Source organism: Tricharina praecox (assembly GCF_024521635.1).
Source record: "Tricharina praecox strain CBS 144465 chromosome Unknown BZA05scaffold_36, whole genome shotgun sequence".
In the NCBI taxonomy this organism is placed as follows: Eukaryota; Fungi; Ascomycota; class Pezizomycetes; order Pezizales; family Pyronemataceae; genus Tricharina; species Tricharina praecox.
In genome coordinates this window covers 114,906-138,674 of record NW_026250438.1, presented here as the reverse complement: position 1 = coordinate 138,674, position 23,769 = coordinate 114,906, and the positions used below count along the sequence as shown (strand labels likewise).

The following is a 23,769-nucleotide window of genomic DNA, read 5'->3' as shown; positions in this document are numbered from 1 at the left end:
TATATATTCTCTATATATTCTCTATATATTCTCTATATATTCTCTATAAATTCTCTATACACGCTCTATACGGGTACTCTACGAGCTCTATACACGCTCTATACGGGCGCAGCGAACCTCGCCAATTTTTCCGGCGGGAATAATTCCGCCGTTGACGCGGTACGGCGGTACCAGTATATTACAATTTACGGCTGCCAGCCCATCCCAGATGTATGTGAACCGCGGTCAAAACCGATCTTCTAGCGATCTTTGGTACCATATCGTGAACCGTGATTAATGCGGGGGGAGATTCATTATTTAAGATAGATGCGTTTTTGCGGAGTGCATACTTACTCTAGATTCATCGTGCGGGATGTATGTGCTCAGTGGCTCGGTTTGGAACCGAGTAATGCGATGAATCTTGAAGGTTCAATTTGCATAATTGCAGCGCATCTCGATGCAAGGTCCCAAGCCGCGCTGCCGCGGTCAGTGGGTGATGATCGCTGTCTCCGTGGTCATCTTCGGCGGTGGTGATGGGTGCGGTTTCTGTGCCGAGGACTTAGAATGTAGATATGTACGGTATATAAACCCACCAGCTGGTTGGAGCTGTGTATGTACTGACAGATCGCCACCGCCCCCCGCTCCAGCACCAATCCAGCAGCATGCATTTCACCACGCTCCTCCCCCACCTCCTCGCGCTCCTCGCCGTCCCCGCGCGCGCACAAAGCAGCGGCACCGGCCCCTACCCAGCAAAATACACGACCTCCACAACGCTCCCCAAGCACACGATCTACCTCCCCTCCACGCTCCCCTTTAACCAATCCCTCCCGGTGATCGCCTGGGGCAACGGCGGGTGCATGGGCCGGGGCCTCACGTTCTCCAACTTCCTAACCGAAATCGCCTCTTACGGCTTCATGATCGTCGCGAACGGCGCGCCGGACGGGCGGCTGTTCCCGCAGACCACTGCGGCGATGTTGACGGCGACGCTGGACTGGGCGGAGGAAGCGAGCGGGGAGGGCGGGGAGTACCAGGGAAGACTGGATACGGGGAGTATGGCCGTTGCGGGACAGAGCTGTGGTGGCTTGGAGGCAATAAACGTCGGGAATGATACTAGGGTCAGGACGGTGGGAGTTTTTAATTCGGGATTGCTGGATATGGAGAAGAAGGACTTGCTGGATAGGATAAGGGTGCCGGTTTATTACTTCCTCGGCGGGAGTGGTGATGTATGTACTCTACCTATGATCTGTCCGAGGTGGATGTGTGCTAACAAGTAGCGGAAGATTGCCTACCCCAACGGCGAGCGCGACTACGCGGACCTGCCGGCGGGGCTGCCAGCGTGGAAGGCAAACTTTGATGTTGGGCATATGGGGACGTATAGCGAGGCCAACGGCGGGGAGTTTGGGAAGGCCGCCGTGGCGTATTTCAAGTGGGCGCTCAAGGGGGATACTGCGGCGAAGGCACTGCTGATCGGAAATCCACCCGGGCTGGCTGCGGCCGGGTGGGATGTGGTCTACAAGAATATGGCGTAGTTAGGTAGGTAGGCAAGGGAAAAGGGCGGTTATATGAGAATGGTGGGAATCATATGTGTGCAGGTATTGTACTCTACTGTGCTGGCCTACGAAGGTACATACATATCACTCGCAATATTATGCAAGGGCGAAGGGCGGTTATATGAGAATGGTGGGAACCATATGTAGGGTACTGTACTGCATGTGCAGGCCCACGGAGGTACATATCACTCGCAATGCAAGGTTGCATTTGCGCTCGGCTAAGAATAAGCGGGCTTAGATACGTGTAACGTGATATCTTGGGGGCCGTATGTAGCAACGGCAGCGCGTGAACCGTGCTTCTGTGCGGGAAATAGGATAGTTATCGATACAGGCTTACGGAGGTTTCGATGCGAGGTCTCATTTCCGCTCGGCTAAGTAAGAATAAGCGGTATTCACGTGATGCAGGCATTCACTAACTCTTAGCAACGGCCGCGCGTGAACCGTGCCGCGCTGTGCGAGGATCAGGATCTGGGGATGCGGAGATGATGTGATCGCATCTATTACCTATTGCGTACGGTTGCGTCACTGGCCCAATGCTTCCGACTGAGAGGTCTTCACCGGTCCGCCCCGCCCTCCCTCCAAACCCACCAGATGCATATCTACCGCCGTCTCATGACCATCAACAGACGAGGATTCTCCGCTGAAATAAGGCGACCAGGAACAATGCGACCAGGAACGCCATCTCCGCCTCCACCGCCGAGCCCCGTACCATCGGAAGAAGCAGGACCAGCACCTTCCTTGACGCTCCCCGGTTCGCGGACACATCCGCTCCTCCTGTACGGCACCGCCTGGAAAAAGGGTGCCACCGCCGAGCTCGTTACAACTGCACTCCGAACTGGATTCCAAGGTACCCGTGCTCCTCGCCCCATCCCCCGCCGCAACTAACAGCCTCCAGGCGTCGACACGGCGTGCCAGCCCAAGCACTACCGCGAAGACCTCGTCGGCAATGGTCTAAAAGAGTTCCTGATGACCAGCGTGCGCGGGCAGCACACGCCGCGGGACACACTCTTCATCCAGAGCAAATTCACGTCGCCGGGCGGGCAGGATCCGCGGAACTGTCCGTACAAACTAACGCTGCCGCTCGCGTCGATGGTGAAGATGTCGGTAACGACCAGTCTCGCGCACCTCGATACGTACCTTGACGCGCTGCTGCTGCACTCGCCGATGGAAACGCATGCCGAGACGCTCGAGGCCTACCGCGTCCTCGAGGACTACGTGCGGCTCGAGAAGATCTGGCATCTGGGCGTCTCCAATGTGGCGCTGCCAGAGCTCGAAAGGCTCTATGAGGAGTGCCAGGTCAAGCCTGCGATCGTGCAGAACCGCTTCTGGCCGGGAAATAATTGGGATGTTGATGTTCGCCGGTTCTGTAGAGACCATGGAATGGTCTGGCAGAGCTTCTGGACGCTCTCGGGGAATCCGCAGCTGCTGAAGAGTGGTGTCGTGCAGAGGGTGGCTATCCGCGTGCTGGAGGATAGTGACAAGAAGGAGGAGGCGCTGTATCTTCTGGTTCTCGCGCTGGGACGGGGCTGGGAGAAGGGCGGCGGCGTGGCGATCCTGGACGGTACCACTAGGGAGGTCGCTATGAAGAGTGATTGTGAGGCGGCAGCGCTGGTTGGGGAGGTGAGCGACGCCGAATTGGGGGAATTCAAGGGGTTGATCGGAGAGGAAGTCTAGGGGGCAAAGTTTTGAGCAATGCCAAAGTGTGGGAATTCAGGGGAGTGATCGGCGAGGGAGAGTAGGGGAAGTTCCGTGTCCGTATGGGCATATTCCGCGGCTGAAGGATGGTGTTGGAATCATGCAGGACAGAAAAGAAGCAATTGCACAAGTGCGAACCTGCGCACCTGCGAAACACATGCACATCCCTCTGCATCGCACTTCTTAGAAGGGGTCTTTGAACTTTCTTTTGGCATTAAAGCGGTTATTCAGTTGGATACTTTCTCTCCGATCTCGCCACAGACTGCCGATACTAGTAGAGTACTCTACTTGATGTCATACGGTGGCTTGAGCTTCATTCATTGGCCAACATGTTCCAACATGTTCGAAGTGAAAATGCCGTGCGCAGCGTGCGAATTACGGCGTGAGGGCTGAACTGGGTAATTAAACGGCTGATGTGAGTCACCCATTTATTCTACAATCCTTGGTCTAGACTTGGCCAGCTAGGTATATACCTGTACGGGTATGATCCGCACTCGGTATGAAGACGTTCAAATCATAGAACTTCAAGTTTCCTAAGCAAAAGGCCGTTGCGGCTGATAAGCAAGACAAATTTCCCCGGATCTGTGGGGCTGAAAAGGGAATATCCCCACCTATTGTATGTACTCTACATACATATGATACATACGGCCCATGGCACGGTGTTCCTCTCACCTTTAGTGCGGTTATCTACCATGGATAGCCTTACTCACTGACAACTGTGCCGCCTCTGTGCATGTCTCATCAATGATGACCGTCGTCATATGTGCTGCCGGTCGTTCTAAAACTCTCCAACCCAATTACGCCGCAGCATCATATCTCCACGATAATCGGCAAGTGCACACGGGCTGGACGTTCTTGACGCTTGAGATTCCATTAGGTAAATTGGAAGCTACGCATAAGCAACAATCGTCGCAGCTAGGTGCTAAAGGGGCTGGGCGGCTGGTTAATCTCCCTGTTTATACGGACCGACGAAGCTTGACTTGACTGGTTGCCGGTATGCGGCTGGATTCCCTTGCGGAAATTCTAATGCTTATCTTGTGGGGGATTTGCGGAGGTACCCGATGTTTGGAATCTGCCAAGGACTCCCGCGACTTCATCGCGAAGCGTTCTCTATGCATATGGATGCAGCTGCTGGTCCCAACCTCACGAACTTCACTTCGAGAACAACACAGTTGGTTAGCTCGTCCTCCCCGGGAATCAAAGTCGGCTCTGGTCCATCCAGTGCTTTCACTGAGCCAAGCCGGATGAACGACGTCCTCTAGTAACAAGCTTGTGGCGACGGCGGCACGGATTCAACATCAGCCGTGAAGGTCTGGGGCCTGGGCAAGCCACAAGCTAAAGTAGCATCTATCTAGTCTGTAGCGTTATGCATGGGGTTAACTAGGTGGTTTCTGTTCGCTCGCCCCCGTCTTGACGAGAAGTTGGATCAATTTCGCTAACGGATGACAGCTGCGACATCTGAGTGAATGCTTGAAGCCTCACGGACGTGGATAGGTTCATACGGGGTTCACTCGCCTCCGCACTCAGAAGCCCAACGACCAGGTTTCTACCAGAGTTTTTGGGTAACGTAGGACGCAGGTTGGTTCTTTCTCTGCTTCTGGGTGGCGAATCACCACCATGCTAAGATCTGAATAGTGGAGGTCTCGACCTTCGCCTCGCACTTGAGCACTCGGGGTTTACACACCCTGGAGATTCGGTGGCGTGAACCGGAAGTCACTCCCAGGAACCATCGCCAAGGACTTTGCCGAAGCTCGGAATCGGATTTTCCAGAGTTTTAACCCATGAGGGTGGCCATAAACCTTGTCTCAATTTTGGTTAGTTTCCACAAAAGAGCATCCTCTTTTAGATTTTGGAGAAAACCACCAACGCCAAACGACAAAGACGATATGCACCAAGAAATGGCTGCGCAGACTGCGCTTGTTTGCTGGCAGTAGATTCCCCTAAGAGGCACCTTAGTGGGACCCCGTGAGAGTTGGTGTCTTGTCGTCTGGGTACTTAAGCTGGAGGAGAGACTTGCGTTTTGATATCCACGCTTCTTCATCGGTCAAGTCACTCTTTATTCCACTTGTCACTCGTTAGCAATTCAGTATGAAGCCCCAGTACATCCTGTTCATGCTGACAGGTTTGGCCTTGGCCAGCCCTGTGGACCACGAAAGACGCGGCGCCGGCGAAGCCCAGATCGAACAGCGAGATCACCGCGATCGCAATCACAATCACCGTACCGTCACCGTGACGAAGACCAGGACGAAGACGAGGTACGTCCCGAAGACCACTACGAAGTGGGTCGACAAAGGCTATGGCCACAACACCAAGACCGTCACGCGGACGATTGAGGTAAGTCAATTGATCCGGACCGTGGTGTCTGCCGCATTTGCGAGACGGATGTCAATTGCTACGACCGGTTGCTGATGTTTGTGGTTTGTAGGTCCCCGGCTACCCAGCTCCTCCTTCGACTCGTACGGTCACCATCACCAAGACGGGTGAAGTCCGTACGACCACCCTCCCTGGTGGCACTGACACCGTCACCATTCCTGGGGGGACCACCACCCTCCCTGGAGAGACTGTCACCATCCCTAGCGGCACTGATACCGTCACCGACACCGTCACCATTCCCGGCCCAGGTTCAACCGTCACCGTCCCTGGAGAAACTATCACTCTCACTGGTGGTCCAGGCGCAACAGTGACCCTCCCCGGAGAGACTGTCACCGACACCATCACTCTCCCTGGTGGCTCAGGTGTGACCGTTACCGACACCATCACTCTCCCTGGTGGCCCTGGAGCGACTGTCACCGACACCATCACTCTCCCTGGTGGCCCTGGAGCGACTGTCACCGACACCATCACTCTCCCTGGTGGCCCAGGTGTGACCGTCACCGACACCATCACTCTCCCTGGTGGCCCTGGAGCGACTGTCACCGACACCATCACTCTCCCTGGTGGCCCAGGCGTGACCGTCACCGACACTATCACTCTCCCCGGTGGCCCAGGCGCAACAGTGACCCTCCCTGGAGCGACTGTCACCGACACCATCACTCTCCCTGGTGGCCCAGGCGTGACTGTCACCGACACTATCACTCTCCCTGGTGGCCCTGGAGCGACTGTCACCGACACTATCACTCTCCCTGGTGGCCCTGGAGCGACTGTCACCGACACTATCACTCTCCCTGGTGGCCCTGGAGCGACTGTCACCGACACCATCACTCTCCCTGGTGGCCCAGGTGTGACCGTCACCGACACCATCACTCTCCCTGGTGGCCCTGGAGCGACTGTCACCGACACCATCACTCTCCCTGGTGGCCCAGGCGTGACCGTCACCGACACTATCACTCTCCCTGGTGGCCCAGGCGTGACCGTCACCGACACTATCACTCTCCCCGGTGGCCCAGGCGCAACAGTGACCCTCCCTGGAGCGACTGTCACCGACACCATCACTCTCCCTGGTGGCCCTGGAGCGACTGTCACCGACACTATCACTCTCCCCGGTGGTCCAGGCGCAACAGTGACCCTCCCCGGAGAGACTGTCACCGACACTATCACTCTCCCTGGTGGCCCAGGTGTGACCGTCACCGACACCATCACTCTCCCTGGTGGCCCAGGCGTGACTGTCACCGACACTATCACTCTCCCTGGTGGCCCTGGAGCGACTGTCACCGACACTATCACTCTCCCCGGTGGTCCAGGCGCAACAGTGACCCTCCCTGGAGCGACTGTCACCGACACCATCACTCTCCCTGGTGGCCCAGGCGTGACTGTCACCGACACTATCACTCTCCCTGGTGGCCCTGGAGCGACTGTCACCGACACTATCACTCTCCCCGGTGGTCCAGGCGCAACAGTGACCCTCCCTGGAGCGACTGTCACCGACACCATCACTCTCCCTGGTGGCCCAGGTGTGACCGTCACCGACACTATCACTCTCCCTGGTGGCCCTGGAGCGACTGTCACCGACACCATCACTCTCCCTGGTGGCCCAGGTGTGACCGTCACCGACACCATCACTCTCCCTGGTGGCCCAGGCGCAACTGTCACCCTCCCTGGTGGCACTATCACCGACACTATCACCGCTCCTGGAGTAACCGTCACCGACACTATCACCCTCCCTGGCGGCACTATCACCGACACTATCACCGCTCCTGGAGTAACCGTCACCGACACTATCACCCTCCCTGGCGGCACTATCACCGACACTATCACCGCTCCTGGAGTAACCGTCACCGACACCATCACCCTCCCTGGCGGCACTATTACCGACACTATCACCGCTCCTGGAGTAACCGTCACCGACACCGTCACCCTCCCCGCTACCACCGTGACTCTCCCCGCCGTCACCATCACATCCTGCCCCACCACACCACCGCCAGTCTGCACCCTGACCGGCAACCGCGTGGTTAACGGCGGCTTCGACGCCAGTGCCAACATCTCTCCATGGGCGATCAGCGGAGCCGTCAGCGCCAGCTCCTCCTCCGGCGCGCAAACAGGGCTAGCACATGCCGGCAATCGCGCATACATGATGCGCTTCACCGGCTCCAACGGAGCCGCCACCCTCTCGCAGAGCATCGAGGTGTGTGCCGGCGTGCAACACACACTTACCGCGTACGAGCGTCAAGACGCCGACGGTAACTGCCAGTACACCTGGAGCGCCGATGGTGCCCCCATCCAGACTACTGCTACCGCCCCGCCGAACGCTTGGACTCCCGTCTCCTTCACGTTCACCCCCAGTAGCTCAACTGCTGTCATCTCGCTCACCGTCAATTGTCCCCTTGGAGGCGGTAACAACAGAGATGCCTACGTCGATTCCGTCTCGGTCGTCACGGGTGCGGTCACTCCCCCAGGTGGTGGTGGCGACGGTGATAATTAGTCGTGCCGTGTATTGTAATTTGTGAGTTTGGAGCGAGGATGAAGATTCCACTAGGGAATCAGTGGCTATATGCATTCGTTTATTTTTGGAGAAACTGGGTTTCTGGGGTAGTTTTTAATGGAGTTTTTTGTTGCTGTCCGTATCACGACCTTCTCGAGTGATCATCGTGATGGTGAGGGCGATCCAAAGTTTGGGACTAAGTGATGTAGGGTCTATTGAACATCGTCAAACACAGCTTTCTAGGAAACAATAGTCTATCCAAGAAACCTAGAGTACACACTCACTCTCACATTCACTTACCAAGCACGTGTGCCTGCAACGTCCCATTCACATTAACATCCACTCCCACGCACGTGTGCCTTCAAAGTCCTATTCACTCTCACGTTCACTCACCCAGCATGAGTGTCTACAATTCGTTTACCAACGCTACCATGCCGATATTGTATCTCCACCAAAAATCACTCGCAAGCTCTTACCGCTTGACTGTCGGTTATTTACACGTCTACATGCCTGTGTATCCCGGCCACTGGTTCTTTGCATTGTTCCCTATCATTTTACGGACCCACTAGTAGTCGTCGTAAGCAGCCTTTGTGAGCTTCTCAGCATTGTCCCTGACTCCCTAGTATCTCACCAGAATCAGCCTCTTTCCTACAGCCCAGTCCGGCATTGTCTATCGTCGGTAGCATAGCATTCTCTGTTTGAGGCAGCAGCAGGGGCTTCGCCACCTTTCCTACATTAGGTAACACATCTCCATTCCCTCCACACCATCCTTCCCGGCGCCCACTTCTCATCCTTATCCTCTCGACCGTAGCCACTATGTTCGAAAGGAAGTAGGTTGCGTACCTATCGTAGTAATTCCGTATCTGGTCGGCAATAGGTAGGTGCGTATCAACCCCTGCCCATATGATGATTGTACCTATGTAGTCATCGAAACAGGCAGAAATTGCCAGTTCCGTCTCGTGAACATCGCCAAATGCCTCTCTAACCATCTAACCAGCCCTCCCCGCATTTTTCCTCTTCTCCCCTGGCTGTTCATGGTTAGTTACCGGTAACCTCAAAGCTTCAACATGTCGAAAAGTTCAAATTTCAATCGCATCAAGATGTCGATGTCGGCTCATCAGTGGAATCGTATTATACCTAGACGGCTTGGGACGATCTCTTTTGCTCAACTGGGCGAAACCCAAAGGTACCAAGTATTTAGCTCTTCTAAAGACTCCGAGGGAGGGAGGGAGGGAGCCAAATGTGCGTTTTATCGACGCGGACGAGTGATTTTCCGAGATTTTCGATTTGTTTTTCACCGGTCTTTTGCCCCTGAATTCGGTGGTTAAGAAAATTTTGTGTGGTTGATGCCGCAGGTTTTCTGTCAGACACCTCGAGGTTTGAATCTTGATGCATGCTGGCCTCTCAACCTCTCCCACGGGAGATGTTGGCGCGAACAAAGTTCCGCGGACGGTCGACCGACCGAGTGCTGCCTGGCTGGGGGCGAGTTCCCTTCGCCGGCGGCACCTGGGCGAGTAGGTACCCACCATTCGGACCAAGAAGTTCCAAGTCTCAAGTCTGTACATATAGGTATGTGTAAAGAGAGACCTCGCCGCTGGCGATATTGTTGCTGCAGCGAACGTTTCCAACAGGCACGCACACATCGCTGTGCCGAATCTGGAGCGTGGGTGGACGTTCGGCGGGGTCCTCTGTGCGGTGCTCAAAGGGCAGGACCAGTGCCATCTAGATAGGCAGGCCGTGAGGATTAGTCTTTCAACTTTCAACTTTCAAGTTTCATCTCCTGGGACATCTCGGGACGGGGACGTTTTCTTTATCTATGACTGCCTATTGCCGGCGAGTGATATCCTGTGCACACTACCTACGGTAACCACTGTGTACGATCTCGCTTGCGTCACGGCGGACAAATCTCCGAGTTGAACCGAGATGATCCGGAAGCCAAGACTCCAAGACTCCAAGAAGAACGGCGAAGCGTGGGTAACTGGGATGAAGCGCAAGTGCAAGAATTCGGCGGGGAAGGCCTGTGGGGAGGGAGGGGGGAGGCGGGGGGAGGAGGGTCAAGCTTTCGTTTGCCGGGGAAATAGTAGACCAACTAACGGTTCGCACCGGCCTTCGGCCTTCGGCTTTCGCTGCGAGATGTACACACCTACGTGAGGGCGCATGATCATTCCTGTGTGCACTGTGGACAGTGGACGCACGCACGCACGCGCCACCTTCTTCCTACCTGCTTTCTACCTGCTTCCCTCCCTCCCTCCCTCCCTCCATCGTCCTACCGGATCAACCGTGGTGGATCGTGTGTATTTACACTATAGTAGATACACACAACGCGCGTGATGCAGTGCTCCACAGTCCACGGTCCACGGTCCACGGTCGACGGTCGACGGTCGACGGTCGACCACAAAGGATCCACCACAAAGAATCCGGCCTCGCGGAAACTAACTCTCACACGATGCTCCTTTAAGCCGCTGTCGCCGAAATGTGGGGTTCGCGGATGCGGGGTCTCGATTGATGCGGGGCTACTATGTCCACATGTATGTCCTAGTTTTGTAGAGTGCCTAGTGTAGAGTAGTAATCGGAGATCAACAACCGTGACAGCGACGGCGTGATCGAGACTCGGGACATGGGTGTCACTACTACTAGGTAGTACCAGGCAGTAGAGTGCTGAATGCTTGCTTGCAGGTTGAGTGCTTTGACGTGTGCACTGTGGTGTTGGGCAGTCGCAGGTCAAGTTGCGATGAAATAGATGCACATACTCGATGGTGATGTACGGTAGGAAGGTGCGAGTTTGGAGATGGCGGACTCTCGACGTCTTCCCCGCCTTCCAAACTCTCCGGGGTTTTGTCCGGAGGGTCGTCGGAAGTGTCCAATTAGATTAGCCGGCACAATCCAGTGAATCCACCTCGTCCAGTCGATGAAGCTTCACATCGATTACCGGCACCCTGGAAGCACTGGGAAGCATGGCATGGCATGGGTGGCCCACGCGACCAGGAAGGAAGGCCATTTGGCAGCTCAACTTACTCGCTCGACTCCCTCCCTCCATCCTCCATCGAAGCTTGACGACCGTGGACCACCCGGTGGCTGGGCAAAGAAGTGTGGAAGCTGGAAGTTGGAAGCAGTTACATATTACTACCGTATACTACCGTGAACTATTATGATACCGGTATGTAGGATCTACACCACCTTACTCGGTCCTGGATTCCTGGGTATTTATGCACATACCTGTCTGCTACCTATTCTGGCCGCTGGCGCGAGGCGGAAATGCGGATGCTCTTCATACGGCACATACGGTACTCAAGGTAGATACATGGTACTCAAGGTACCTACCAGGTCTATTGCTATATATGTGCAGGAATGCGAGCTGACAGCCCGACAGACAGTCATCCGGCCTGAGATTGTAGTGAGTATGTACGGTGGAGTGCTCCACCTCGCGCAGTCGCGGTGTCTGCTGACCGTCTCTCTGCAGAACCAGCCATCCAGCCAGCCGTCCAGTCCATGGCCAAAGCTGCGAGCTCCACAGCCGCATCACAGCGACTCGCTCAGATATAGTTCACCTCCACACAGGGTACAACGCCAGCCGGCAATTTCCGTTTGGAAGATAGAGACCGGCAAGCTACCAACCAAAGCACGGTGTTGGGCAGAGCACTCAGCAGGTTTGTGTGCATCCATGTATCCAGTGGTACTTGCAGCTACCTTATCAGCGATCCTCTCCAGTGTTCAGCGGTGTTCACCCCTCACTCCTCGCGAGTCGCGCACCGAGGAAGCAAGAATCCTGTTGTCTCCCATGTAGAGTAGCCACCTTGGCATGTATGTACACAGAGCATGCAAGCCGTCAGAAGTACCGTCGTGTGAGCGTGTGATTGGATCTTAGCATCTCCGATCGGCGAAGCGGCGAGCGGCACGCGCTGCGATGGATGGATCAAATGTTGCTTCTTGCTGCTTCGGCATTCGGCGAGACCTCCCGCACAGGGTATCGATCCGCGGTCCGCGTCCGACCGAAAAAGGAAATAAAGAAAAAGGAAACACAGAAAAAGAAAGAAAAAAGGAAGAAAAAAGAAAGAAAAGGAAAGAAAAGGAAAGAAAAGGAAAGAAAAAGGAAAGAAAAAGGAAAGAAAAAGGAAAGAAAAAGGAAAGAAAAAGGAAAGAAAAAGGAAAGAAAAAGGAAAGAAAAAGGAAAGAAAAAGGAAAGAAAAAAGAAAGAACTCCTGCCTCGCCAATCGCTAAGCACCGGTTCCTGTTCTGTTCCTGGAATACATAGAGTACCATGTATGTCGTCACGAATGCGCCTGCAGCCGGGCGACAGTGCGGCATTGCGACATGGGTACACAAGGCAAGGCAAGATTCCACGGCGACGGCGACAGCAACGGGTGGGCGTCGCGGGCAAGGTTTGGTTCGGTTTGGTGAGCGAGTAGGTCGGCCGGTGCTACCGAGCATAGCGGCTCGTTGCACCTTTCCTTTGGACAACTCCCCCGCCTGCGCTGTTCGATGCCAGCTCGACTCGACGCCATCCACAACCACTAGCCGTCATCGCTTCGAGACATGTTTCCCCCGAGTGGCCATGTGCGTAGCTATGCGCGTGTGCGGGGTTTGAGGGGTGAGGGTTTTCCGATGGAATCATTGCAATGTGCGTCCGTCACGTCACTTGGCCCGCATTGCTTTGCAGCATCTAGATTCAGACACGCCCCTCCTACATACATTCGCCCGCTAACATGTAGCTAACTGCTAGCAGTAACTATTTGCTCGACTACGCTGGTATCATGTCTACCGGTATCATATGTACCGGTACCTAGAGTAAGTACTTGCTTGTCTGCTTGCTGCCTGCTTGCTTATGCGAGTACCGGTAGGCTTTGCTTTGTCCTCCTCACACACCTTCCCTGCACACGCCCCCGCACACCACAAGGCACAAGACGTGGACACTCTATCTATGTATGCCGTTCAACTCGGTGATCCCGGTGCGGTGGATGAATCATGATTCGATTCGCCCTTGCTCCGGGCAGCAGAAGTATTGATGTCGACCGACATGTGTCGAAGAGTCAAGACATCCCTGGGGGCGTGGAGATCACCGTCTCACCGTACCGTGCCCGACTCGACTCTATGTACTGGCCGGACTGTGTTGTTCCTGCAGGACATTCCCTTCCCCATCGACACATGCAACGCAGGTCTTGTGAAAAACGGCAAGGTCCAGGTCTATGTATGTAGGTCGAGTTGAATGGTGAAAGAACGTCCGAGTCGAACGAACGGCAGCAGCCGGTTTCCCGTCAGCTGTCTTGCCCTGCCGTCTCTGACTCTGCAGTCTGGAGTCTGGAGTCTGGGCATGGTGATGATGAGCTGGCCGATCAGAGTGCTCCCCTCGCCTTTGTCCGGACCACGGTCGCCGCTCCCCCTCCCCTTCCGTTCGAGGAATGCCGTCTCTAAGCTGATCACTTCACTGGTCGCTGGTGCCTTGTTCCTGAGCGTGCCCATGCCCACTGCCTATCTTTCTCGCCCCACTAACTACCGTGGAAAGGGGGGGGGGGGTGTGTGTGGGAGACAGACTGACATCGGCCACATGCCATGCCATGCTATGCCATGGAACGAGGCGAGGCGAGGAGTGTTCTATGTAGAGAGGTAGGTTATTCCCACCATCTCGACGGGCAGGGGAGAGGGGGGGGGGGGGGGGCGTCTTTGAATGTTATGTATGTACCCTTGTTGTGGTAGCGTGTGGCCCGGCGAGCGGGCGTAATAATTGTAATGGTGGTGTGCTGCCCTTGTCCCGGTAAATGTACCTGTGATGGCGGATGACTTGTGAACTATGTGAGCTCCGCGAGCTCACTTAAATACTCCTGTCAAGCCCCCGGATGTCGATGGCACGTTGGACGGACGGGACTGGACTCACACGTTTCCGAATAATATCGAACACCCCCATCATCATCGCTGCCGCCGCCAGGGAATATAGAGGGCCTTCCGCATAATTCCATTCAACGACCGTCCACAACAACCCCCACAACAACCCATAACGCATCACAGCAAAGAATAAACCACCGAGATACACCATGCGCTTCACCGCATTGCTCACCGCGGCCGCCGTGCTGCTGTCCAGCGCGGCTGATGCGCTTCCATAGTCAGTCCACCACACCTACCCCCATCTCGCCGTGTGCATTACCTGCTCCAAGCACCAGGCCTCCTACCCATATACTGACACGATTGCCTGCGCACCTACAGCGACGTGATCCGCCAGCGGGACCTAACCTTCCCCTATGGCTCGCAAAAAGTGCGCGGAGTCAATCTCGGCGGCTGGTTCGTTCTCGAGCGTAAGCATTTCTGGCTGCAAGTGAATTTGAGTTCCAAAGCCGACATACTAACGAAGTCCAGCATGGATCACGCCCTCCCTCTTCAGCGACGGCAGCGGCGCGGTGGACGAGTACACGCTGTGCCGTTCCTGGGGGAAGACCGCATGCCGCAGCCGTCTAGAAGCGCACTGGTCCAGCTTCATCAGCGCGGGTGACCTGCAGCAGATCGCCGCCGCGGGAATGAACCACGTGCGCATCCCGATAGGCTACTGGGCCGTTGACCCGCTCGATGGTGACCCCTACGTCCAGGGGCAGATCGCGCACCTCGATAATGCTATTGCGTGGGCCGGCGCTGCCGGGCTCAAGGTTTGGATAGATCTGCATGGAGGTAGGTTTCCCGCTCCCGCGCCGTCGGTAAAGGTAGCCGGGGCTGATGGGATCGTGCGACTTTAAGCTCCCGGATCCCAAAATGGCTTCGACAACTCTGGCCTGCGTGACCAGATTGGATGGCAGAGTACCCCCGGCTACGTCCAGCACACCAAGGGCGTCATCTCCATGTTAGCGAAAAAGTATGCGCGGCCGGAGTACAACAACGTAGTGACCGCGATCGAGCTATTGAACGAGCGTGCGTATTCCTCTCCCCCGCTGCCCAACCCCCCGCTAACCCCCTCCCCAGCAATGGGCCCAAGCCTAAACATGGACCAGATCCGGCAATACTGGATGGACGGCTGGGGGGCCGTTCGGGACTACGGCGACATCGCGGTCGTGATCGGCGACGCCTTCAAGAGCCCCACCGAATGGAACGGCTTCATGACCACCGGCTGGAGCAATGTCATCCTCGATACACACCAGTACCAGGTCTTCTCCCCGGGGCAGGTCGCAATGTCAATCGACGACCATGTAGCTGCCGCTTGCGGCCTTGGTCGCATGCTTGATGGCGTGGATAAGGTACCCCCCACCCCCCACCCCCCAACCTACCCTTTGCACGCAAACACTAACCCCACCCCCCGTGTAGTGGACAGTAACCGGCGAATGGTCCGGCGCTTTAACCGACTGCACGAAATGGCTGAACGGCGTAGGCCGGGGCATGCGCTACGACGGCACCTTCGCGGGGTCCTTTTTTGTTGGCAGCTGCTCGCGGCGGGTTAGCGGGTCGATATCGCAGTTTTCGGCGGCGGAGCGGGCAAACACGCGGCGGTACATTGAGGCGCAGCTGGACGCCTACGAGCGCGCCGCCGGCTGGTTCTTTTGGACGTGGAAGACCGAGGGCTCACCTGAGTGGGAGATGAGAGATTTGTTAAGTAATGGGGTTTTCCCACAGCCGCTCACGGAGAGGTGGTATGGGAATCAGTGTGGTTTCTAGGGAGTAGGTGGCGACCACATGGAAGCGGCTTTGTTGGGCGGTCACGAATCTTCTTACCTTTTTTTTTCTCGTTTGGTCGGTCGGAATTTCTTTGCATACTCTACATACGGAATGCCGGGGAGGGGGATTTTTTCTTGCATAGTAATTCGGAAATTTGGGCGGCGGGAATGCGGGGTTGGGATCTGGGCATAACTCTACCACATGCTGTACATATTATTATTAGCACAATCTTGATTCGAGAAGTTTCGATCGTATCGTGGAATGGAATGGTGGAACGGTAGAAGGGGGGAGGACATTCAGGAATTCAGGAATGAATGAAGGAAGCAAGGCAAGAAGCGTGGAATGAGAAGTGGGAAGTGGGAAGTGACAATGCTGGTATGTGAAGATGCGAAAGCAAGGAGGACCAGGACACGCGGCATCACTCGTGGGCTGCGGCCGCTGACGGGTGATGCTGCGAGATTTGGTACTTGGCAGTGGTAACGGCTTGGGAGGAGGCAATGGAGGTGGGTAGACAAGCTATGTAGAGTACCTAGAGTATATACCACAGAGCGGAGCGGAGGGCTGAGGCCCGGGGCTGCGGTTAGGGACAAGAGGGTTCGAAGTGACAGTATGCGAAAGTAAGGAGAATACGAAGGAGGAGACGAAGCTGCACGACACGGCCAGGACACACGACAACGTCACTCGGTGTCACTCGTGGGTCGCGGCGGGTGATGCTGCGTGACTTGGTTCTCTCTCTTGGCAACGGCAATAGCAACGGTAACGGTAACTAACGGCAACTAACGGCAACTAACGGCAACTAACGGTAACTAACGGTAACTAACGGCAACAGAGGTGGATGGGTAGATAATCTATCTGTGTATATACCGATCGTGAAATCGTGGAAAGAGCCATTTATGTACATAGGAAACGAAGTGAGAAGTGAGAAGTGACACTATGGTAGGTATGCGAAAGCAAGGAGAAGATGCACGACGACTAGGACGCAGGATCAGGACGCACGGCCAGGACGCACGGTGTCACTCGCGGGCCGTAGCAGGTCGTGGCGGGTGGTGCTGCGAGAGAGTGCGAGAGACCTGGTTGCTCACAGAAGTCGGTGTTCACGGAAGTCGGTGCTCACTCACTCACTCACGGATGCGGGAATCGCGCGCAAGTTATGACTCATAACTCCCGACTCCCGAATCCCGACTTTCGACTCCTTACAAGATCCCAAGCGTGCGTGCGTGCGTTGTGAGTGTGTTGTGAGTGCGTGCGGACCGCGGAAGGTACGGCTACTCCTACCCCATGTGTAGGGAATCGGTGAAACGGGCAGAATACGGTGGAATACGGCAAACTTGAGCAATGCGGGCGGGCGGGCGGTGCACTTTCTAAAGGCGCCGAACGGCTCCGAACGGCGCACGCCGGGTTGGTTGGCCCGTACGCCGTGGAGTGCGGGAGTGCGGAGTGCGATACCGCACGAGCACTCGGACTCCCGGCCGAAACTCTGAAATGCTATCCGTGCACCAGAGTGGACTCGGCACGTTCGCCGTGCCAGGAATCGAGAATCGCGGGAGTGGATGTCCGGTATATACTGTACCCAGGGAAGACAGCGATGAGAAAGAGGAGAAGAAAAATCAACAAGAGGAGAGCGAATCGTCAGTTTCGGAAGACTGGATATGCGGGGTGCGAATTCTCGGTTTTAATTCTTTCTTCACTCTCACTCAGGTGGATAGTTGGGCCTTGGGGGGTTGAAACCCTCGGTGATTTTTGGACACGGCTGAACTTTGCAATAAGTATGATGAAACAAACAAAAAAACAGACAAAAACCCCCAACAGCAGGGAGAAAACGATAAGAATCCCAAAATGTCATGATTCATAGGTACGAAAAACGATAATCTCACAATAAGCCGAAACATCAGAGCCATCTCGAGATACTAAGGAAATGCGAACCCTGCCACTGCTGCCTTCAAGCGCCGTCCTCAGTTGGCTTACGCCCATACACGGAATAGCTGCACACGAACGACATCAGTATCCTGCTTTCGGGGTGAAGGGCTCGCTTCGAAAGTACTCACACATAATTGTAGACATGGTACCTCGGATTATGGTGGGCAGCGGACGCATCATCGCATATTTTCTCCGCCGCCGCCGTTTCCATTTCGAGGACCCTCGTGAACGCCGCGAGGCCATACGCACGGTATCCCGTTTCACCCTGGAGGAGCGCGATAGCGCCGAGCTGCTTCAGGCGCTTATCCTTTGGCCACGGCGCCCACGGCTGCTTAACCTTTGTCACGTGGACGTCCTTAAATCCGGCGCGGCGCAGCTGCTGCGCCATGATCGGCCCGTCGACCGGCGGCCGCCCGAGCTTGATCATCGCTGTCTTGAGAAGGTCGAAGAAGGGCAGCAGGGGGTTGTCTAACTCCAGTGTGCCGTCGTCGCTGTGCGGGTATAATCCGGCCTCGCAGACTTCGACGAAGCCGCCGGGCGCGGTACATCTTCACGTACGCATACATGCGTCAGCAAGAAAAGTCGCAAAGAAGTATGTATGTAAACACGTACCTGTATATGTTCTTGAGCAGCTTTGGCCAGTCGCTGATACTCTGCGAGATATTCCGGCAATGGATCAGGTCGAAGAGGTTTTCGTTGAACGTCCACTCCCTCTCGACATCGTCGATTTCGAAGCGGCAGTTTGTAGGGACCCATTTCGGCTGAATCGGGCTATTCTCGGTGGGGGGGGGGGGGTCAAGTCAGCAATGCCGCCTGCCACCCTCGACACGCAGTATATCCACCGACCTCAGATCCACCCCGACCACCTCAGCGGACGGAAACTTCTCGGCGATGTCGACGGCCCAGATTCCCGTACCCGTGCCGACGTCGAGGATGTTGTGCGGGTTCTCGGTGATGGGCGCCTTGTGCAGCCCGCCGTTCCACAGCAGCATGAACATCTCGTGGTTCATGTCAAGTCTAGTACAAACATATCCAACCCCGTCAGGAACCGGTTCACACACAACCCCAGCGCACACGAGCCCGGTAGTTGAAGTTAATTACCGGTCTTGCTCTGTCTGAATGGACCACGGATTAGCAACCGAAGTGGGGGACGAGTGAGTCGCGGTGGAGGCATACCTCATCCGTCGGGAATAACGATTTGTCATGGCCGAAATACGTATGGTAGCGACGACCTATAGCACATAGTAGTTATGAGTCAGCCCTGAATTCGGACTCCCCCGAGGACAGGCTGCAGTGAGCCCACGACGCCGAATGACGGAACTGTACCGTTCTCGAATATGTACTCCTGGATGCTGGTCGTGACGCTTGCGGTACTCGAGTCGTAGCTGGCGTAGGTAGTAGTTCTTAGTAATAGCCCCTCCACGCCCGACCGGTGACCAGTGATCCCGAATCGAATCAAGAAGTCACAACTCACCCCGTAGACTCGTAATCGGTAAAGTCCTTTCCGACCTAGTCACATCGGAAATTTTAGTTACGGCTCGAGCCCGAGGGAGTGGGTGCAAGTGCAAGTGCAAGTGCAATGCAGTGAGGCGAACCAGATCAGGGTCGACTTCGAGCGGCGCATTGTCGTATATTTGTGCGGGACCGGACATATTGTTGACGTTGACGTTGAACGGCGGAGGAGACAGGGGCGGGCGGGCGGGAGTCTTAAGCAACGGAAGTGTAGGAGAAAAAGGCGAGTTCTGGTCGACGGTGGTCATTTGGAAGGGGACCTTATTCTCTTATGTATACTCCGCAGTCCTACGGCGCTTTTCGGTCTCAAACTACCGCTGGCCGCCATTCTTCAGGGTGGGGGGATGGCTAGCAGCCTACACAACACACCACCGCCACCCGAGCTGGGTGTTGAAGAGATCGCGGCGTCGCCAAACGGGCCATAGCTTTTTTTTCTAAGCGATGCACCGAGTCGCACCTCGAGAGGCGGAGGTTGGAAGTGACCAATCATGATCCCGCTGTGTCAATGCGTCGTCGTCGGACAGGGCGGTCACACGGAGGCGTTTACGCGTCCAGATCCGCTTCGGGTATCCGGTCTGTATCAACTGAGATCTAGGTACTCTATGAGGATGGGTATCGATTCCACATAACGATAGGCACTCGAGCCGATGTCCACAAACGCCGCCTCAGCCAGGATAGGATAGGATAAGAATCTTCAGTGTATGTATGTAGGAGTTATGCAGACTTCGGAAGAAGTGGATATCTTTTTGTATCGGTACCGTATTCACAGTACCGTAGGTACGGAAGTAAGGATGGAAAGACGACCATGTAAGACCAGATGGAAAGGACTTAACCACGGTACTCGCATAGCCGGCTTAGCGGCAAGATTGTCTATCGACTGGACACCAGTTCCCTCGGCATCCGCACGGACCGTCCCGCCCCGCGCCCCGCCCCCATGTCATTGCTCCTTCGGGAAATCCCACGCTAATTGCAAACAGCCTACAGGATCGTTCCGCGAGCAACATGGGATAGCACTCGTGTCCAGGCCCGGTTCCGCAAAAGGTTGTGTACTAAGTTACGACAACCAGCACGCCCCAAAGGTACCGATGTGCGCTCGGTGTGTACTATAAGTCCACAACAGCGGGTGGGCGTACTACGGTACACCAGTTCTTCCTCGGCCTGGCCAATTATTCTACTCCAGATCCCGTTCAGACTCCGGCCTCTGTGGAGCCGGTCATGAATACCTACCTATCTGTTGGAACATGACTCATGGCATACCTGCTGGGGAGCAACTATCATGACCTAGATATCCAATAGGCAAGCTCGAACCCGAGGATCGAACCCCCCTCCAAAAGATGAGATCGGCACATCCGTTTCACCCCCGCGCGAACTAGTCTGAAAAAGAGCTTTGACTGTAGACTACTAGTCCATGCGGGTTTGCCCCGCACGGTTTGGGGGATCTCCCACCCACCCGTGGAGGCGGAGGCAGGGAGCGCGATGCGCGCGATGGGCGCGATTGGATGCATTCGCATGGTGGCGGCACGCTTCACGGCATTCTGGAATTGGGGGCGCCTATGTATGGTGGCTTGGTCGCCTCTGTGCGTGTAGAATAGTAACTACATGCGAGCAAGCAAACTTGTTCGGACAATGCGGATTCTCGTATCATACATATGGATCCACGCTACGCTACTCAATACACGATATCGAATACCCGGTACCCCTCTCCTCTCGGCGGCCTGATGATCTCTATCCTCTGAATGTGATCGTCTTCGTAGTCAAGAACTCCTCCAGTCCATCCGTGCTTCCGAATCGCCCGTAGCCGCTGTTCTTCACACCTCCGTGCGGCAGGGCTACCTCATCGTGCACCGTCGGTCCGTTGATATGCACCGCCCTAGATTATAGTAGATCAGCGTCAGTCAACCGTGCAGCCACCGGAGGAATTTCATGCTGCATACCCGCTCTCGATCAATTTCGCAATCCTGATGCCCCTGGCCACATCTCTCGTCCAAACCGCCGCCGAGAGTCCATAATCGGTATCATTCGCCATCCTGACGGCCTCGGCCTCGTCCGAGAACTCGGCCACCATCACGACCGGGCCGAAGGACTCGGTCCGCCACAGCGCCATGTCCGTCGTGACGTCGGTGACGACAACGTTGTGATGCTCGTTAGGGTTGGAGGGGTTCTCGAGCGTCGGGTGCAGTGTCGCGCCGTGCTTCACCGCGTCGAAGAGCAGCTCCGACACCCTCTTGGACCCCGCCGATTGGATCAGCACTTGCGACGTGCCGTACATCTTCGTCACGCCGGCTTTCAGCGCCGTGGTAAACGCTGCCGCGATCGACTTGTGCACTAGGATCTTCTCGCAGGACATGCAGATCTGGCCAGCCTATGTTTTGAAGCCCATCGTTAGTATTTATGCACGCATCGCTGCACCTCATCGGCCAGGGAAAACAAAAACGGAACGGAATGCACATGATGAAAAGCGCCAAAAACGCCCGCCTCGGCGGCCTTCGCCAGATCCGCGTCCTCAAACACGATCATAGGGGCCTTCCCTCCGAGCTCGAGGGTGACCGGCTTCAGATTCTCACCCGCCAGCGCCGCGATCTTCCTTCCGATCGGTGTGGAGCCGGTGAAGTTGACCTTGCGCACGGCGGGCGCCTGGATCAGCGCCGTGGTGATCATTGGCGCGTTCTCCCGCGAGTGGCCTAGCAGGTTGACGGTGCCCTTCGGGAACCCGGCGAGCTGGAATACCTCCGCTACGAGGAAGTGAGTGCGCGGTGATAGCTCGGACGACTTGAAGATCACGGTGTTGCCCGCGGCGAGCGGGAAGACGATCGCGCGCACGGCGAGGATGATCGGCGCATTCCTAAATTTTGTCAATAGACTGAATGGGGGAGGGGGGAAACGTGGAGGAGGAGGAGGAGGAGCAGGACGACAGACCATGGCGCAATCGCAAGCACAACACCATACGGCTCCTTCAGGATCAATACTGTAGCATCCGAATCGCTCTCTGGAATCCGGCCCTCAATCGAGGTGACCCTACTAGCGACACCCTTGAGCACGCCTGCCGCATTCGAAACGTTGAAGCCAGCCCAGCCGTCGTCGGCGGCTGTCTCCGCCATCATAGCCGCCTTCAGCTCATTGGCCCTCTCCTCTAGCAGCTGCGCCGCGCGGATTATCAGATCGCGGCGCTTGCTAAACTTTGTGGCCCTCCAACCAGGCAGCGCCGCAGTCGCCGCCGCAACTACCGCCTCCACGTCCTCGAGCGACGCGGAGGCACCGTTCCACAAGGCTTCGCCGGTCGCCGGACTGTACACGGGGAACGAGGCGCCCGTCGAGCCCGTCGTCGTCTCGCCGTCGATCAGGAATGGAACCGTGAAGGAGGTGTCGGGCTTCATCTTGTCTTGTCTTGTCTATCTGGATTCGCTAATGGGGATTGGCTTTCGTCATTCGTGGCGGGTGCCGTGGATCTTTATAGCCCCCACATGGTGGACCTCCGTTACGCCCGTGATGGCTTGCCGTCGCAGGACCCTGGAGGCGAAATGTGGGGCAAAGGCGTTAGTTAGCTAAAGCCGGCGCCGGACGAGATGCCCATTGCCTTAGATGCGCTAGGGATACCGTCATTCTTACGCATCTCATCGCCCCGGATATATGCTTTATCCACGAATAATCTTCCACAAAGCTCGGTGATCTGTATTACTTCAACTCTTTAGAACATTTTACCACTCGGAATGCATCCGTACATACAGGTGAGCAGATACGGTACCTGTCTTGGTAGATGTGCGTATGTGGGGTACAGTTTATGCACTAACGTTGAGACAGCTCTAGCCTGATGCGCTAGCATCGCCATTCAACCGATCATCTGCTCAAGTAGCCGAGATCGTAGCGCAGTTTCGGTCCAAAAGTGAAGTCAAAAATGGATGAAAGTTCAGCCCCGCTTTCTACAGGATCCCGCGACCACTGACCACTGATCAGTGACCATATCGATGGTGGACGCCGCCACAGAACGCTGCCGAACCAGAGGACGATATGCAGCTAGGTGAAGCCAAGCCCAACGGGTTCTATGTATGCACATATGTACCGGTACCTAGAGTATGTACTTACAGAATGACAGGTGCAATGCTGAGAGGCCTATGGATGGGAGGTGATTAAAGAATCAATCGATTCAAGAGCAACAGCAGAAAACTTCAAAGGGTGATGAACTGATGTACTGATGAGGATTGATGACCAGAGAACAACAACAACAGGTAGACAGAAGTAGTGACAACAGAGGCAGGTAAACGTTGGATGACCGCATCGGGTCTGGATCAGGTCCCACCGGGACTCAACAAGGTCTCCTCTCTCCGACGATCGCCGATGGTCACAAGCCGCCTCTGCCTCCGCGCCCCCTCAATGCCTAAATACGAGTTCCTTTGATCATTGATGATTTGTAAAACGAGCTTCTCGTATTGTACACTTATGGCTAATAGTTACACTGCACATTGCAGACACCCGAGCCCGCGCTTATCAATCTTGCAACGGCGCTACGTATTCAACTATTAGTTACCGGTAGATCTCGGTGACATGAAAGCAGTGCCGAGCCTTATATATGCTTCGGCGGAGTCCCCCGGCCTTACGGAAGGCTTCCGTGATACTTACCTATCACTTTATGTTCTG

General features: G+C 55.6%; 6 protein-coding genes across 6 annotated transcripts; 4 read left to right on the top strand and 2 right to left on the bottom strand.

Moving 5' to 3' along the window:
- Positions 1–641: 641 nt before the first annotated feature.
- Positions 642–1,508, top strand: BZA05DRAFT_344119 (Alpha/Beta hydrolase protein; the record flags this gene model as incomplete). Its single annotated transcript, XM_051481109.1, has 2 exons — positions 642–1,202; positions 1,260–1,508. 2 exons carry the CDS (start codon positions 642–644, stop codon positions 1,506–1,508), a joined length of 810 nt encoding a protein of 269 aa, XP_051335312.1.
- A 167-nt stretch (positions 1,509–1,675) lies between these two features.
- BZA05DRAFT_411597 (NADP-dependent oxidoreductase domain-containing protein) lies at positions 1,676–3,669 on the top strand. Its single transcript, XM_051485010.1, has 3 exons — positions 1,676–1,904; positions 1,958–2,376; positions 2,425–3,669. Exons 2-3 carry the CDS (start codon positions 2,121–2,123, stop codon positions 3,201–3,203), a joined length of 1,035 nt encoding a protein of 344 aa, XP_051335311.1. The 5' UTR covers positions 1,676–1,904; positions 1,958–2,120; the 3' UTR covers positions 3,204–3,669.
- Positions 3,670–11,082: 7,413 nt separating this feature from the next.
- BZA05DRAFT_411589 (uncharacterized protein) lies at positions 11,083–12,100 on the top strand. The gene is made up of 3 exons (XM_051485009.1): positions 11,083–11,395; positions 11,453–11,729; positions 11,791–12,100. The coding sequence occupies exons 1-3, from the start codon at positions 11,231–11,233 to the stop codon at positions 11,934–11,936; spliced, it is 588 nt and encodes a 195-aa protein (XP_051335310.1). The 5' UTR covers positions 11,083–11,230; the 3' UTR covers positions 11,937–12,100.
- Positions 12,101–14,108: 2,008 nt separating this feature from the next.
- BZA05DRAFT_422335 (glycoside hydrolase superfamily) lies at positions 14,109–15,708 on the top strand (the record flags this gene model as incomplete). The annotated part of the gene is made up of 6 exons (XM_051485784.1): positions 14,109–14,176; positions 14,278–14,366; positions 14,428–14,733; positions 14,800–14,970; positions 15,022–15,293; positions 15,361–15,708. The coding sequence occupies 6 exons, from the start codon at positions 14,109–14,111 to the stop codon at positions 15,706–15,708; spliced, it is 1,254 nt and encodes a 417-aa protein (XP_051335309.1).
- Positions 15,709–17,603: 1,895 nt separating this feature from the next.
- BZA05DRAFT_188836 (S-adenosyl-L-methionine-dependent methyltransferase) lies at positions 17,604–18,941 on the bottom strand. Its single transcript, XM_051479387.1, has 6 exons — positions 18,802–18,941; positions 18,727–18,740; positions 18,472–18,642; positions 18,238–18,396; positions 17,754–18,173; positions 17,604–17,690 (listed from the first exon to the last, which is right to left on the bottom strand). The coding sequence occupies exons 3-6, from the start codon at positions 18,633–18,635 to the stop codon at positions 17,648–17,650; spliced, it is 786 nt and encodes a 261-aa protein (XP_051335308.1). The 5' UTR covers positions 18,636–18,642; positions 18,727–18,740; positions 18,802–18,941; the 3' UTR covers positions 17,604–17,647.
- A 1,921-nt stretch (positions 18,942–20,862) lies between these two features.
- Positions 20,863–22,511, bottom strand: BZA05DRAFT_461836 (Aldehyde/histidinol dehydrogenase; the record flags this gene model as incomplete). The annotated part of the gene is made up of 4 exons (XM_051487690.1): positions 20,863–21,007; positions 21,072–21,499; positions 21,586–21,979; positions 22,054–22,511. 4 exons carry the CDS (start codon positions 22,509–22,511, stop codon positions 20,863–20,865), a joined length of 1,425 nt encoding a protein of 474 aa, XP_051335307.1.
- Between the last annotated feature and the right edge of the window lie 1,258 nt (positions 22,512–23,769).

What these genes read in the sequence shown, in the direction of transcription:
- BZA05DRAFT_188836 (XM_051479387.1), bottom strand. Translation starts at nt 18,635, where the DNA reads ATGAACCACGAGATGTTCATGCTGCTGTGGAACGGCGGGCTGCACAAG. An exon ending in CTGCTCAAGAACATATACAG is followed by an intron (nt 18,174 to 18,237) that starts GTACGTGTTTAC and finishes GCGTACGTGAAG; the next exon opens with ATGTACCGCGCCCGGCGGCT. An exon ending in TACCATGTCTACAATTATGT is followed by an intron (nt 17,691 to 17,753) that starts GTGAGTACTTTC and finishes GTTCGTGTGCAG; the next exon opens with CTATTCCGTGTATGGGCGTA.
- BZA05DRAFT_411589 (XM_051485009.1), top strand. Translation starts at nt 11,231, where the DNA reads ATGATACCGGTATGTAGGATCTACACCACCTTACTCGGTCCTGGATTC. An exon ending in GTAGATACATGGTACTCAAG is followed by an intron (nt 11,396 to 11,452) that starts GTACCTACCAGG and finishes ACAGCCCGACAG; the next exon opens with ACAGTCATCCGGCCTGAGAT. An exon ending in TTGGGCAGAGCACTCAGCAG is followed by an intron (nt 11,730 to 11,790) that starts GTTTGTGTGCAT and finishes GATCCTCTCCAG; the next exon opens with TGTTCAGCGGTGTTCACCCC.
- BZA05DRAFT_411597 (XM_051485010.1), top strand. Translation starts at nt 2,121, where the DNA reads ATGCATATCTACCGCCGTCTCATGACCATCAACAGACGAGGATTCTCC. An exon ending in ACTCCGAACTGGATTCCAAG is followed by an intron (nt 2,377 to 2,424) that starts GTACCCGTGCTC and finishes AACAGCCTCCAG; the next exon opens with GCGTCGACACGGCGTGCCAG.